Source organism: Dendrobates tinctorius, unplaced genomic scaffold, assembly GCF_039654945.1.
Source record: "Dendrobates tinctorius isolate UK_male_01 unplaced genomic scaffold, ASM3965494v1 ptg000294l, whole genome shotgun sequence".
NCBI classification, from domain to species: domain Eukaryota; kingdom Metazoa; phylum Chordata; class Amphibia; order Anura; family Dendrobatidae; genus Dendrobates; species Dendrobates tinctorius.
Genome location: NW_027361961.1, coordinates 3721806 through 3738721, shown reverse-complemented (window position 1 = coordinate 3738721; position 16916 = coordinate 3721806). Strand labels below are relative to the sequence as shown.

The window sequence follows — 16916 nt, the reverse complement described above, 5'->3', positions numbered from 1 at the left end:
GGGCTACACACACACAGACCAGCCACCAGAGTACATGGGGCACACACACACACACACACAGACCAGCCACCAGAGTACATGGGGCACACACGGGCACAGACCAGCCACCAGAGTACATGGGGCACACACGGGCACAGACCAGCCACCAGAGTACATGGGGCACACACGGGCACACACACACACAGACCAGCCACCAGAGTACATGGGGCACACACGGGCACACACACACACACAGACCAGCCACCAGAGTACATGGGGCACACACACACAGACCAGCCACCAGAGTACATGGGGCACACACGGGCACACACACACACACACGGACCAGCCACCAGAGTACATGGGGCACACACGGGCACACACACACACAGACCAGCCACCAGAGTACATGGGGCACACACGGGCACACACACACACACACACACAGACCAGCCACCAGAGTACATGGGGCACACACGGGCACACACACACACAGACCAGCCACCAGAGTACATGGGGCACACACAGGCACACACACACAGACCAGCCACCAGAGTACATGGGGCACACACACACACACAGACCAGCCACCAGAGTACATGGGGCACACACGCACACACACAGACCAGCCACCAGAGTACATGGGGCACACACACACACAGACCAGCCACCAGAGTACATGGGGCACACACGGGCACACACACACAGACCAGCCACCAGAGTACATGGGGCACACACGGGCACACACACACAGACCTGCCACCAGAGTACATGGGGCACACACGGGCACACACACACACAGACCAGCCAGCAGAGTACATGGGGCACACACACACAGACCAGCCACCAGAGTACATGGGGCACACACAGGCACACACAGACCAGCCACCAGAGTACATGGGGCACACACGGGCACACACACAGACCAGCCACCAGATTACATGGGGCACACACACACACACAGACCAGCCACCAGAGTACATGGGACACACACGGGCACACACACACAGACCAGCCACGAGAGTACATGGGGCACACACGGGCACACACACACACACAGACCAGCCACCAGAGTACATGGGGCACACACAGGCATACACACACAGACCAGCCACCAGAGTACATGGGACACACATGGGCACACACACAGACCAGCCACCAGAGAACATGGGGCACACACAGGCACACATACACACATACCAGCCACCAGAGTACATGGGAGACACACACACACACACAAACACCAGCTACCAGAGTACATGGGGCACACACACACACAGACCAACCACCAGAGTACATGGGGCACACACGGGCACACACAGACACAGACCAGCCACCAGAGTACATGGGGCACACACACACACAGACCAGCCACCAGAGTACATGGGGCACACACAGGCACAGACCAGCCACCAGAGTACATGGGGCACACACGGGCACAGACCAGCCACCAGAGTACATGGGGCACACACGGGCACACACACACACAGACCAGCCACCAGAGTACATGGGGCACACACGGGCACACACACACACAGACCAGCCACCAGAGTACATGGGGCACACACACACACAGACCAGCCACCAGAGTACATGGGGCACACACGGGCACACACACACACAGACCAGCCACCAGAGTACATGGGGCACACACAGGCACACACACACACAGACCAGCCACCAGAGTACATGGGGCACACACACACACACAGACCAGCCACCAGAGTACATGGGGCACACACACACAGACCAGCCACCAGAGTACATGGGGCGCACACACACACACACACAGACCAGCCACCAGAGTACATGGGGCACACACACACACACACACAGACCAGCCACCATAGTACATGGGGCACACACGGGCACACACACACACCCAGACCAGCCACCAGAGTACATGGGGCACCCACACAGACCAGCCACCAGAGTACATGGGGCACACACACACACACCAGCCACCAGAGTACATGGGGCACACACGGGCACACACACACACAGACCAGCCACCAGAGTACATGGGGCACACACACAACTGTCCCCTAGTTCCAATCTCAAACATCCCCCACTTAGGAGGTGATTAATTACCAGCATGTGTAGAAGCTGCTGGGAACTGCAGTCCGGACTTCTCAGCGATGCTACAACAGATGCTGGAGCTGCTCTGCTGTGAGTGATCTCAGCAGCTCCTCGCTTCCTCCAGCAGAAGCCGCTTCACCAATAGTAAGATAGTGGGGCGGGTCCAATACCAAGCTATGAGCTCACATCCGAGTTCCTGCCCTTTCGGTGTTTCTGTCTGCGGGCCGGATAGGAAAAACCAAAGGGTTGTATGTGGCCTGCGGGCCGTCATTTGCCCACGTCTGATCTAGAAGATTCTCCGTGGCATTGGAACGCCCTCTTTCCTACAGTTCCTGCTGGTAAGTTTGCAGGAGAATTATGGCCGACGTGTCGTTAGATGAACTGATCACGAAAAGTGGCATGATGGCAGCAGGAATGGGAACGTACAACAGGATCAATAACAGGGTGGCTATGGAAGGTATGAGATCCAGCCTATGATTAAATAAGCTAGGCATAAAAGATGACCATGAGAAATTGGATGCCAAAGGTGCACATAATCTAGAAGATAGCCTCCAAACAATTTCAAACTCAGATCTCGGCTGTTGTATCACGTTAAAAAAAAAAAAAAAAAAATTACTGTGCAACAGCTCTGCACACAGAACAATTTCAACACCACTAAATGAAAACTTTGGATATAGCTGGCTGTTTAGCAACAGAAAAAAAAAAAATATATATTTTAATGTGCGTGCGTTCTGCAGACAGCTTCATATCACCGCCACAAAATGACAATGTGGAATACAGCGGGCTGTGTCACATTGAGTAACAGAAAAAAATAATATTATTATAAATTAACAAAATGCACACTGTGGAATTTCGCCGCCACTAAATAACAAGGTGAGATATGGCATGGTGAATCATGCTAGCAACTACCCCAAAAAAATGTCTTCATGCATAACAGCTCAAATCACAGAACAATGTCACCACAGCACTAAATGACAACGTGTGATACGGCAGGCTATTTCACATTTAGCTAGTGAAAAAATAAGATTTAGAGTGCTACACTTGTGCATGGAGCACAATAGAAGAAGTGCACCTCACACTTCTATGAAATGTCCCCTGCTGTCTTTGTCTGTGGACTTCAGTATGGCCAAAAACAAAAATATTGCTGGAAGGTCGATTTCACAGCAATACAGGATACAGATAGCTAAACTATCTGAGTAAGAAAAAACTGCCTAGCAAAATAGCTAAAAACTAGCTGCCAACATCAGGCATCTGTTACAGTGTCAATATATTTTTGCTATCTGAAAAAATTTGCTCATCATTACTACTCACCTGGGTAGTCATATGTAGGAATCTCCTCTTTACACCGCTCATCACCCCTCACATATGTCTCTGTAGTATTAATATGGGTCAGATCTTCACCCTGAAACAAATATTGTAAAAGTCACAGACAGATGGAGAAGTCACATCTATGATCAGCTCTAATCCTGCCATCTCCACCGTTCTCATTACACAAGTATAAAACATATAATACTGGTGGATAAAACAAGACTGAGCACAAGACCTTCACAGCCGTCTACACATCATAGGGGAGATCTCCTGACACCTTCTCTCCATCTACCTGATGATCCTGAGGAACATTGGGATCTTCTTGTTTACAGTCCTGTGGAAGAAGAGGACGGGGACATCTCTCTGGTGTTGTCCTCTTACTGGATAGATCTGGAGGAAACACATACAGGGACTGAATTCATTCTTTACATACACATAATATAGGCCGTGTGTATTTAGTCCTGTCTATTACCTGGTGATGTGAGCGGCTGAGGAACCTCCATCATGACATCCTTGTACAAATATTTGTGTCCTTCTAAATACTCCCACTCCTCCATGGAGAAATGGACAGTGACATCCTGACACCTTATAGGAACCTGACACATACAATAATAATACCATCATTTCCCAGATCAGATCCCTTTATAGCGTTACTGTATAATGTCCCAGCATTCCCAACAGTGTCACCTCTCCAGTCAGCAGCTCAATCATCTTGTAGGTGATTTCTAGGATCTTCTGGTCATTGATTTCCTCATGTACCGTGGGGTGAGGTGGAGGCCCTGTGATTGGGCTCAGGGGTCTTCCCCATTCCTCAGACACAGGGTCCTGACAGCGCTCACTAGAGGTCTTCTTCACTACTGTGTAATCCTGGTTATGGAGAGACACATTAATAAATCTCACTACAGACATTTCCAGAGTCCTCACCTCTCCAGTTCTGTCCATCTGTTATTCCCATAGATAAGAATGATGTAATGTGACGTCATCAGAATCTCTCACCTCTCCAGTAAGCCGGAAGAGGATCTCTAGGGTGAGGTGTAATATCCTCTCCGCCATCTTGTCTCTGTCCATATCCATATGTTGTGAGTAAATCAGGAAAATTCTCTTCTATAGAAGATCTTCACTGAGAGGATCCGATATTGTAGAGACCTGAATGAGAAGATGAGCCGATGTAACATGATAAAAATCCTGTGTAATAATACAATTACTGGAGATAATAAGGGAAACATATGAGGAGATTTATTATTTTACAGTATTTAGTGTAAAATAAAGAAAGGCTGAATCAAGAGATGCAGAAACATCTGAACAAAAAGGATGAACGTCATCAAAATAATGTAGTCAGGCTGACTTGAGCTTGGAAGTGTTTCACTACGACTCAATTCAGTACTATAGATCACATCTGAAAGTCATAATAACCAAAATGGACGTAATATGAGAACATTGTCAAGCAATAACGTTCAACTTTAAATCTCCAGGTATGTGGTGGTCAATGGTTAGTCAGTTTGCCACCTTTAAGTTTACCTTCCTGAACCACTTTTTTCATAAATGTTGTGAGCAACTCATGAGTCTAAGCATTTACTGCAAATTATTAGGAGATACAATTCATCTTTCCAGATGACATCCTTTGGTACGACAGCTTGACTTGAGGCAGGATTTATGGCAACTTTTAAAGTGCAGGGACAAATATCACAAAGTAGGTTTGATGCTTCCTGCAGCAAATCAAGACCCAACATTTTTACAAATTTGCTGTTCGGGAGACGAACAAATGCAAACTGATCAACGCTGTGAAGCCATACCTGAGACACAGACATTGTTTTGAATTTGCAAAAACTTTTCCATCAACAAAATCAGTTAGTAAACCTTATTAATACAGCCTTAGAAAGAATGCCAAGTGCGGAATATCCGGCCGTAATAAGAGCAGACAAGACACCGGTTGGGGAGCACAAAAGGAGATTTAATTCTCCCAGTGTTAACGAAGTAGCTATTGTAATGGTTGGACGGGACTTTCTAAGCCGAGATATCATTATTCAGCGACGAAGTGAAAATCTTCAATATATTACAGAAACACATAGATCACATGATGCTCTACAATATCCGATAATATTTTGGAATGGCCAAGACGGCTATCACTATAATCTAACGCAGACTGATCCCAACACTGCTAGGCCAACCAATAAAAAAAAAACATCAGCTATTGACTTCTACGCCTACCAAATAATGATCAGACAGACAACTTTTTCATAAACTTATAGTACATACGCATGCCAAGGTGGAAAGTGAGCGTCTTTTGTACATACAGGTGAAGCAAGAAAAACTTAGAGTGGATGAATACATTAATACACTGTTCAAAAAAATAAAGGGAACACTTAAAGAACAGAATATAACTCCAAGTAAATCAAACTTCTGTGAAATCAAACTGTCCACTTCGGAAGCAACACTGATTGACAATCAGTTTCACACGCTGTTGTGCAAATGGAATAGACAACAGATGGAAATTATTGGCAATTATCAAGACACCCTCAATAAAGGAGTGGTTCTGCAGGTGGGGACCACAGACCACATCTCAGTGCCAATGCTTCTTGGCTGATCTTTTGGTCACTTTTGAATGTTGGTTGTGCTTTCACACTCGTGGTACAATGAGACGGACTCTACAATCCACACAAGTGGCTCAGGTAGTGCAGCTCATCCAGGATGGCACATCAATGCGAGCTGTGGCAAGAAGGTTTGCTGTGTCTGTCAGCGTAGTGTCCAGAGGCGCTACCAGGAGACAGGCCAGTACACCAGATGTGGAGGGGGCCGAAGGAGGGCAACAACCCAGCAGCAGGACCGCTATCTCTGCCTTTGTGCAAGGAGGAACAGGAGGAGCACTGCCAGAGCCCTGCAAAATGACCTCCAGAATGCCACAAATGCGCATGTGTCTGCACAAACGGTTAGAAACCGACTCCATGAGAATAGTCTGAGTGCCCAACGTCCACAGATGTGAGTTGTGCTCACAGCCCAACACCATGCAGGACGCTTGGCATTTGCCACAGAACACCAGGATTGTCAAATTCGCCAATGGCGCCCTATGCTCTTCACAGATGAAAGCAGGTTCACACTGAACACATGTGACAGACGTGCCAGAGTCTTGAGACACCGTGGAGAGCGATCTGCTGCCTGCAACATCCTTCAGCATGACCGGTTTGGCAGTGTGTCAGTAATGGTGTGGTATGGCATTTCTTTGGAGGGCCGCACAGTGTTGGGCTGTGAGCACAACTCACATCTGTGGACGTCGGGCACTCAGACCATCCTCATGGAGTTGGTTTCTAATCGTTTGTGCAGACACATGCACATTTGTGGCCTGCTGGAGGTCATTTTGTAGGGCTCTGGCAGTGCTCCTCCTGTTTCTCCTTACACAAAGGCTGAGGTAGTGGTCCTGCTGCTGGGTTATTGCCCTCCTACGGCCCCCTCCACATCTCCTGGTGTACTGGCCTGTCTCCTGGTAGCGCCTCCAGCCTCTGGACACTACGCTGACAAACACAGCAAACCTTCTTGCCACAGTTCGCATTGATGCGCCATCCTGGATGAGCCACTTGTGTGGGTTTGTAGAGTCTGTCTTATGCTACCACGAGAGTGAAAGCACAACCAACATTCAAAAGTGACCAAAACATCAGCCAGAAAGCATTGGTACTGAGATGTGGTCTGTGGTCCCAACCTGCAGAACCACTCCTTTATTGAGGGTGTCTTGATAATTGCCAATAATTTCCGTCTGTTGTCTATTCCATTTGCACAACAGCATGTGAAATTATTTTTTTGAGCAGTGTATAAGAAATGTCAATGTTGATTGTCAATTATGGCAATGTGGTGGACATTGGGGAATGCCTATCTTACTGGCTACATTTACAGGAAGCCCTAGACATATGCACGCGTACGCTCATGACGACATGACATATGTTCGGATATACGGCCATCCAGATTTGTTTATTACGTGTAATCCAATTTGGCCAGAGATAAGGGAAGAGCTTCTGAATGGTCTCTGCCCCTCTGTAGGGCTGAGGAGAACCAGAAGTGAACCCGCAGGACCGCGACGACGAACCTCCTCGGGGCGAGCTGGCCAAGTGGACCACCCCCTATACAGGGAGCGTCTGGGGCAAGCCTCGGAGAGACTATCGCCGCGGAAGCTGATACCCGGGGACAACAGTAGAAGGAAAACCAGAGGTGGCCAAAAGGGTTGCGGAAGGACCAGCAGGGAAGGGTTTGTAGACAGGAACGGATTTAGGCTGACAATGGTAGATACTGCAGGAGAGGACTTGAGACCGGGGACGGACGAGGCAGGCACTAGGAGAGAACACAGGGAGAGATTACAAGAAGACACTGGGACACAGAGAGCAGGACAGAGTGCTAGGCTGGGAGAGCGCAGGGACGCGTGGACCTGAATCAGCAGTGCTAGACACAATTGATAGTCAGGCCCCGGGCAGGAGGCGAGGCTACCTGATATAGGACTGCAGGCAGCGCTTCCGGGTCAGGGTCGGCCAGGAGGTGGAGCAGCAGCAGCGACAGGAGAGATGAGTGGCAGGATCACTGGCGCGCAGGCGCACCCGACGGGCATGGAAGGCCGGTTGCAGCGGCGGCAGAGAAGGAGCAGGATGGCGCGTGCGCACCTCGGGAGCGCGCCGGGTGAGGTGAGTGCGCCGGTGTTCGGGAGGAGGGGCAGAGGATGCAGCTGCGGGCGGCGTGATAGAAGCAGCGGGGAGCGTGGCAGCGGGTGGCGTGACAGTACCCCCCTCCTTACGCCCCCTCTTCTTGAGACTGGCAAGGAAAATAGCTAGAATCCGGGGGGCCTGGATGTTCTGTCGGGGCTCCCAAGACCTCTCTTCGGGACCAAAACCCTTCCAATCAACTAAGAAGAGGGTCTTTCCTCTAGATCGTTTTACGGCAAGAATGTCTTGGACCTCAAAGACATCCTGGGCAGAAACTGGCTGGGGAGAGTGACCCACAGAGGCATGGAACTGGTTGAATATGACAGGTTTCAGGAGGGACACATGAAAAGAATTGGGAATTCGTAGCGAGGCGGGGAGTTTTAACTTGTAGGCAACGTCATTGATGCGGGCTAAGACCTCAAAAGGCCCGATATACCGAGGGCCTAGCTTATATGAGGGGACTTTAAGACGAACAAACTTGGAGGACAGCCACACTTTATCCCCGGGATGGTACAACGGAGATTCCAGACGCCTTTTGTCTGCGTGTCTTTTTATTCTGTCCCGTGCTAGTTCAAGTGCAGACTTGGTCTCCTGCCAGACCCTGGAGAACTCCTCGGTCAGAAGGTCGGCCGCCGGCACACCCGAGACGGGGGTAGCGGCAGAGGTACACTGGGATGTTGCCCGTAGACGATGAAGAAAGGTGACTTAGACGAAGACTCATTGGTGTGGTTGTTGTAGGCAAATTCGGCCCACGGGAGCAAGTGGGACCAGTCGTTGTGGTGAACGTTGGAGAAGTGGCGAAGATAGGTTATCAAAATTTGATTCGTGCGCTCAGCCTGACCATTAGTTTGGGGGTGGTAGGCAGAGGAGAAGTCCAAAGTGACATCCATCAGTTTACACAGAGCTCGCCAGAAGTGTGAGGTAAACTGAACTCCTCTATCCGAAACGATATGCTGAGGAAAGCCGTGAATCCGGAAAACATGGGTAATGAAAATTCTTGCCAGTTCAGGAGCGGAGGGTAATCCAGGCAGGGAGATGAAATGGGCCATCTTGGAAAATCGACCTACGACCACGAGGATGACTGTGTGACCCGAAGACCGAGGCAAATCGGTAATAAAATCCAAAGCAATGTGTTGCCAGGGAGCAGAAGGAACTGGGAGCGGGTGGAGAAGACCAGCGGGTAGGTGTCGGGGAACTTTATTTTTGGCACAAGACGGACAAGAGGCGACAAAACTTTGAACATCTCGAGCAAGAGAGGGCCACCAGTAGTAACGAGAGATGAAGGAGAGGGTTTTCCTGAGGCCGACGTGACCTGCTAGCTTGGAGGCATGACCCCAATGTAAGACTCGCTTCCTATTGTCCTCTTGAACAAACGTCTTACCCGGGGGCAGGGAAGTCAGGTTTACAGGAGCAACCACAATGACCTTGTTAGGATCCACGATGTGTGAAGGCTCTTCCTCACAGTCGGTAACCAAAAAGGATCTGGATAGGGCATCCGCCTTGAGGTTCTTATCGCCGGAGCGGAAATGGAGTTCGAAATCGAACCGGGCGAAGAACAGAGACAACCTGGCTTGTCGTGGATTAAGTCTTTGCGCTGTCCGGATGTATGCTAGGTTCTTGTGGTCAGTGTAGATCCTGACGGGATGCACCGCTCCCTCGGGGAGGTACCGCCATTCCTCCAAGGTTAACTTGATAGCGAGCAGCTCTCTGTCACCAATGGTATAGTTTCTCTCCGGGGTGGAGAATGACTTCGAGAAGAAGCCACAGGTGACCAGTCGTCCAGAGGGTGACGTCTGGGAAAGTACTGCACCGGCTCCGATGGCAGAGGCGTCTACTTCCAGAGAGAAGGGTTTATTGGCCTCTGGGCGATGGAGTACGGGAGCCGCAGCAAAGGCTTGTTTCAGGAAGCGGAATGCGTCTTCGGCCTCAGGTGACCAGAAGTGGGGATTGGCCCCCTTACGGATCAGAGCGGAGATAGGGCTGGTCAGGGAGGAAAAGTGTGGGATAAACTGCCGGTAATAATTGGCGAACCCTAGGAATCGTTGGATAGCTTTCACTCCCTGGGGACGCGGCCAGTTGAGTACGGCAGACAGTTTTCCCGGGTCCATTCGTAGACCAGTATTAGAAATGATGTAGCCCAAAAACGGTAGAGAAGACTGTTCAAAGGCGCATTTCTCGAGTTTGGCATAGAGACGATGCTCTCTCAGGCGCAACAAGACTTGACGGACGTCCTTTCTGTGAGTAGACAGGTCCGGGGAAAACACCAGAATATCATCCAGGTACACCACCACGCAAGAATAGAGAAGATCTCGGAAGACATCATTGACAAATTCTTGAAACACGGTGGGTGCGTTGCACAAGCCGAAGGGCATAACCAGATATTCATAGTGGCCATCGCGAGTGTTGAAAGCCGTCTTCCACTAATCTCCAGGGCGAATGCGGATTAGGTTATAGGCTCCACGCAGATCCAATTTGGTAAAGATTTGCGCCCCTCGGAGACAGTCGAATAACTCCGGGATGAGAGGAAGCGGATATTTATTTTTAATTGTAATATCGTTGAGGCCCCGATAGTCAATGCAGGGACGAAGGGTCCCGTCCTTCTTCTTGACGAAAAAGAAACCCGCACCTGCGGGCGAAGAAGACTTACGAATAAAGCCTTTGGCCAAGTTCTCTTGAACATATTCGGACATGGCTTGAGTCTCTGATGGCGACAGCGGATAAATCCGACCTCGGGGTGGAGTAGAGCCGGGAACGAGATCGATTGGGCAATCGTAGGGACGGTGAGGAGGCAGACTCTCTGCTTCTTTCTTGCTGAAGACATCCGCATAGGCCCAATAGGCCGAAGGTAAATCTGGGGAAACCGATGTTGGACGAGGAGAGTTTCTTGGCTGGACGGAAAGCAAACACCCCCTCTGACAGAACTGTCCCCACCGCACGATGTCACCAGACCGCCAGTCTAAGGTAGGCTCGTGTTTTCTTAGCCAAGGAAGGCCCAACAGGATAGTGTGAGATAAGGTCGGCAGCACATAGAAGGCTATCTTCTCCAGATGCAAGGCTCCAACCTGAAGGTCCAACTCTTCGGTGACCTGCGTAATGGACACCCGCAGGGGTTGGCCGTCGACCGACGCAATCTGCCGAGGAGTCTCCAGGGATCGGAATACGAAGCCTCCTGACTGCCTCAAGCTGAATAAAATTTCCAGCCGCACCAGAATCTATGTAAGCCCACTCGGAGGAACGCTTGGGACCCAGATGCAAGAGAACAGAAAGAGTCAAGGGTAGAGAGGAGTCATAGGTACCTAGGGAGGCCTCTCTTACCTGTCCTAGGCGGAGGCGTTTCCCGGGCGCTCAGGGCAGGAACGCAGGAAGTGTGATGCACTCCCACAATACAGACAAAGACCCTGAGTGAGCCTCTCCTTTCGGCGTTGCTCCACCGGCTTGAGGCGATCTACTTGCATGGGCTCAGGTGCGGAAGGTGCCGACGCCAGAGCAGGGCGCGAGCGAGGTGGGCTGCGGGCAGCGGATGGGACGCGAGGAAACCTCCTATCCCTGGTGGCCTCTCGAGAACGCTCATGGAAGCGCAAGTCGATGTGGGTAGCCAGGGAAATTAGATCCTCCAAAGAGGTTGGAGTATCCCGTCCCGCCAGCTCGTCCTTAATTCGGCCTGAGAGTCCCCGCCAAAAAGCTCCTACCAAGGCCTCATTGTTCCATCCTACCTCGGAGGCCAGGGTACGGAAGCGAATGGCGTACTGACCCACAGAGAGCGTGCCCTGTTGCAGGTTAAAAAGTGACTCAGTGGCAGAGGCTACGCGACCCGGCTCGTCAAACACTTTACGGAAAGAGTCAAGGAAGATGGAGAGTTGGGAGACCAAGGGGTCATCACGCTCCCAGAGAGGGTTTACCCAGGCCAAAGCCTCACCCTCCAAATGGGAAACGACAAAGGCCACCTTGGCTCTGTCGGTGGGGTACTGTTGAGGCAATAGCTCAAAATGGAGCTGGCACTGATTTAAAAAACCCCTGCACGACTTAGGGTCGCCTCCATAACGCGGGGGTTTTGCCAAACGGGGCGACGGATGGGATACCGCAGCCTGGACCGGGGTCGAGGCCACAGATTGCAGGGCAAGGAGACGGTTATCTATAGATGCCATATAGTTCAATATATGGGCCTGGGTGTCTCGCTGCTGAGCCAGCTCCTGTTGGAGGCTGCCCAGCTGGGAGGCAGTTCCAGGATCAGAGGCCTGTAGAGTCGACAAGCGGGACTCCATGGACTTAAGGAAGGACATTATCCTTGCTTGATTCTCCCGTAGGAATAGGAGCTCCTTTTGGGTTGGGGTCGGGGTACCAGCGGGGTCCATGGCCTGACTATACTGTAGGGCTGAGGAGAACCAGAAGTGAACCCGCAGGACCGCAACGACGAACCTCCTCGGGGCGAGCTGGCCAAGTGGACCACCCCCTATACAGGGAGCGTCTGGGGCAAGCCTCAGAGAGACTATCGCCGCGGAAGCTGATACCCGGGGACAACACTAGAAGGAAAACCAGAGGTGGCCAAAAGGGTTGCGGAAGGACCAGCAGGGAAGGGTTTGTAGACAGAAACGGATTTAGGCTGACGATGGTAGATACTGCAGGAGAGGACTTGAGACCGGGGACGGACGAGGCAGGCACTAGGAGAGAACACAGGGAGTGATTACAAGAAGACACTGGGACACAGAGAGCAGGACAGAGTGCTAGGCTGGGAGAGCGCAGGGACGCGTGGACCTGAATCAGCAGTGCTAGACACAATTGATAGTCAGGCACCGGGCAGGAGGCGAGGCTACCTGATATAGGACTGCAGGCAGCGCTTCCGGGTCAGGGTCGGCCAGGAGGTGGAGCAGCAGCAGCGACAGGAGAGATGAGTGGCAGGATCACTGGCGCGCAGTGCGCAGGCGCACCTGACGGGCATGGAAGGCCGGTTGCAGCGGCGGCTGAGAAGGAGCAGGATGGCGCGTGCGCACCTCGGAGCGTGCCGGGTGAGGTGAGTGCGCCGGTGTTCGGGAGGAGGGGCAGAGGATGCAGCTGCAGGCGGCGTGATAGAAGCAGCGGGGAGCGTGGCAGCGGGTGGCGTGACACCCTCTGATCAACATGATTTAAAGGGAACCTGTCAGCAGATTTGTGCACAGTAACCTACAGACAGTGTCAGCTCGACGCCATTATACTGATTAAAATTATACCTTCTTGGTTGATGAAATCTGTCTTGTGATTGTTCAAACTTTATTTGCAATTTTCAGTGAATCAGATACTCGTGCTCCGGGGCGGCCTGTGAGCGGGGCTCTTTATGTGCTGCTCTGCTTACATATTCATCTGTATGGCTTATGACAGGTCACTAATCCCTCAGTGACCTGCCCACTGTTTTACATACTGAATATAATATGTTTTGAAAAAAAGTAGGAATTAGTCCTACTGGTAATGGTATTTCCAGGAGTCCATCATGACAGCACCACCAGGAGGTTGTCCTTCATATCCTTGATAGGGACAGGAACACAGAAGAGGTTAAATAGACCCTCCCCACCAACACCCTTCAGTGATTTTCTAAGTACCACACCAGGATGTATACAACGCAATTTTATTGAACTTCCTACCATAGATGTTACATCGCATACCAGACAGGAAATCCAAGGGAGGGTATATAAGGGGTGCTGTCATGATGGACTCCTGGAAATACCATTACCGGTAGGACTAATTCCTACTTTCCAGGACGTCCCTCCTGACAGCACCACCAGGAGAATTACCAAATTACTCCAACTAGGGCGGGATTACAGCCTGGAGGACTTTCCTCCCAAAGGCTGTCTGAGAGCTTGCCATAACATTTAACTTATAATGTTTGCAAAAGGTATTAAATTTAGACCAGGTTGCGGCTTTGCATATCTGGTCCATAGATGCTCCCGCGCTGCTCTCTGCCCATGAGGCAGAAACTGCTCTTAGAGAATGAGCTATAAGGTTTTCTAGCGGAGTCTCTCCCGCCGACACATATGCTGCACTGATAGTTGATTTCAACCATCTAACTAGAGTAGCTTTCGATGCTTTCTTCCCTCTGTTTTTGCCTGCCATCTGGATAAAGAGATTAGAGTCTACTCTCCAGTCTTTTGTAACATCTAAGTATTGGAGGACAGCTCTTTTAACGTCCAAGAGGTGGAGAGAGCGTTCCTTCTCGTTGTAATTTTGGCAGAAAGCCAGTAGTACAATTCCTTGACACCGGTGGAAGTCTGTAACCACTTTGGGAAGAAATGCTGGGTTTAATTTTAAGACGATGCAGTTTTCTTGGATCTTCAAATATGGATGCTCTATAGACAGGGCCTGAATCTCCCCTATGCGTCTAGCAGTAGTTATTGCCACTAGAAATAGAGTTTTAAATGTCACTGCTTTCAAGGGGGCCTGCTCTAGTGGCTCATACGGGTGTTTGCGCAGCTCATTTAGGACCAAGCTAAGATCCCAAGGTGGTATCGAGCTACGGATTGTGGGTCTCATCCGCTGAGTGGCTTTTATGAACCTCACTACCCAGGGATGATTGGCTAGGGGAAAGTCGAAGTATGAGCCTAAGGCTGATACCTGTACTTTCAGCGTACTAGGCCTTAGTCCTTTGTCAAAGCTCGACTGGAGAAAGTCGAGAATCTGCGGGATATCTGGACCCTGAATGAGTGATACTGGCCCTTTACATTGAGAGCAAAATGTTTTCCAGATTTTTTGGTATATAGCTGAGGTTACCGGCTTTCTACTATTCTGCATAGTAGATATTACTAAGTTAGAGAGTCCTTTTGATTTTAGGATCTCCGCCTCAGGATCCAGGCCGATAGTTCACCAGAAAGCAGAAATGCTGCAACTAAGGGTCCCTGAGTTAACAGGTCACGTCTTGCTGGTAATAGTATTGGGTCTTCCCGTGCCATCCATTTTAGTAAGGAGAACCAGCTTCTTTTGGGCCAGTAAAGATCAATATTACTGATGCTCTGCTTTCCTGGATCTTTCTTAGGACCCTTGGTATAAGAGGGAGCGGCGGGAAGGCATAAGCGAGATCCATGTTCCACTCCTGAGCTAAAGCTAAATATAAGAAAAAACAAACGACCAAAAATCTCACTAGAGAATATAATAATACAAAATATAATTTATTAGACAATCAATAATACCAGAATATGTGAAAAAACACAGTAACAGGGAAAATCCAAGTCTGATTGTACATGCAGAAAAACACCAAAGGACACACACATGTAGCGGAAGGGGGAAAGAGAAAAATATAAGGCACATATAATGCCTAACAGCAAAGATGGATATAATTACACTTGCTCATAGCAGAATTGCGCATCCCCAAATAAGCCTCACAAAGTCCACATCACCAGACATGTGTCCATGATGGGTGGCAAAACATAATAAAATTGTAGAATGTTAAAGTCATACCTGATAGGGATAGGAGGCAAACTGCCGTAGTGTGTGTCCCCCCCCGACGCGCGTTTCGGCGTGAAATGCCTTTCTCAAGGGGTGGTGGGAAAGGGGAAGTGAAGGGATTTAAAAACGCTAAGTCCACCAATCATAGGCAAGTATGACAGTCATGTGACTCAATTGACCAATCAAAGCCACGTAATAGCGTCTATGTGGATAAGAATCCCGGTTACCATGGAAATAACAATGTGTCCCAATGTATCCACGTCAAAGCCAGGCCGCCTCTACTGACGCATGCGACACCATAGCAACCGCAGATGCCAGGCGGCGTCGGCGTCAGCTGACCGGCGACGTCACAGAAGGTGTGACTATCACCAGATCAACAAAGACGCTGAGAGACGCCGGGCGCCACGGAAGCACAGGGCGCATGCGTACCGGCGGTCGGCATGAGATGGCATAATGATTATTGATGGCTCAAGACGGGGAAATCATTGTTGGTATTAAATGCTAGATACATTATCTTTTAGATGTATATATGTAAATACCACCTAATTTATATGAAATAAAAAAATTATAATCATGTAACAGAGATGAGAATACATAATCAAAGATATTGGCAATGAAACATGCAAGATAAAAAACATAAATGCGGCACTCGCAATAAGATACTCATAGTACTATTCAAGATTTCAATAGATTAAGGCTACTTTCACACATCAGGTTTTCGGCGTCAGGCGCGATCCGGCGTCGTGCCGGAACGCCGGATCCGGCAAATGTTTCGTAAAACCGGATGTGACGGATCCGGTTTTCTGCCGGATCCGTCTTTTTCTTGACAGACAAAACCGGATCCGTCTCATCCGGTTCATCCGTTTTTCTATCCGTTTTTCGACGGATTACGCCGGATCCGGTTTTTAAAATTGACCCTTGTGGCCTTCCGAACGGGATTGGCTACTGGAAAACTATATATAGCATGTTCCTACAGCCCTTCTTTGACAGGTTGTAGAGGAGAAAGTGCAGGTTGGAGAGAAGAGCAAGTTACTGGCGAAGATGGATGTTGTCATTGGAAATATTTTGAAGAATTTGGCGGATTTTATAGCGGAGGCGAATCGTTTGAGGGTGATTGTTCTGGAGAAGGAGAGAGCGAGACAGCAGCGCATCAGGCATCGTAGACGACGTTTGTGGATCCACCCCATCACAGCCAAGAGAATGACGCGTGGGGTCTATTCTACACTCTGCATGGACCTTCGACGAAACCCGGATAAATTTTTTGGATATGTTAGGATGAAAATGGAGAATTTTGATTACTTGGTGGAGCGCATTGCACACCTCATAAGAAAAGCGGACACCTATTGCCGCTTCTCTGTTTCACCCGCAGAGCGTCAGATGGTGACTTTAAGGTAAGCCACATTTATTGGATATGCTCGCATCAGAGCACACTTTCACTGCAATCTTGTTGGTGTTAGTTTGTATCTC

The 16916-nt window shown here is 49.8% G+C and overlaps 1 protein-coding gene across 3 annotated transcripts in view; it reads right to left on the bottom strand.

Annotated features, from left to right (window-relative positions):
- LOC141072994 (uncharacterized) overlaps nt 1-16916 on the bottom strand; it is a 115794-nt gene that overhangs the window by 47192 nt on the left and 51686 nt on the right. For all 3 annotated transcript variants that reach the window (XM_073560265.1, XM_073560263.1, XM_073560264.1), the window contains 5 exons: nt 4363-4512; nt 4054-4233; nt 3839-3962; nt 3659-3756; nt 3370-3460 (listed from right to left, as the gene is read on the bottom strand). In XM_073560265.1, coding sequence (XP_073416366.1) covers nt 3370-3460; nt 3659-3756; nt 3839-3962; nt 4054-4233; nt 4363-4440 — 571 coding nt within the window. In that variant the 5' untranslated portion in view covers nt 4441-4512. The remainder of the gene's footprint in view (nt 1-3369; nt 3461-3658; nt 3757-3838; nt 3963-4053; nt 4234-4362; nt 4513-16916) is intronic.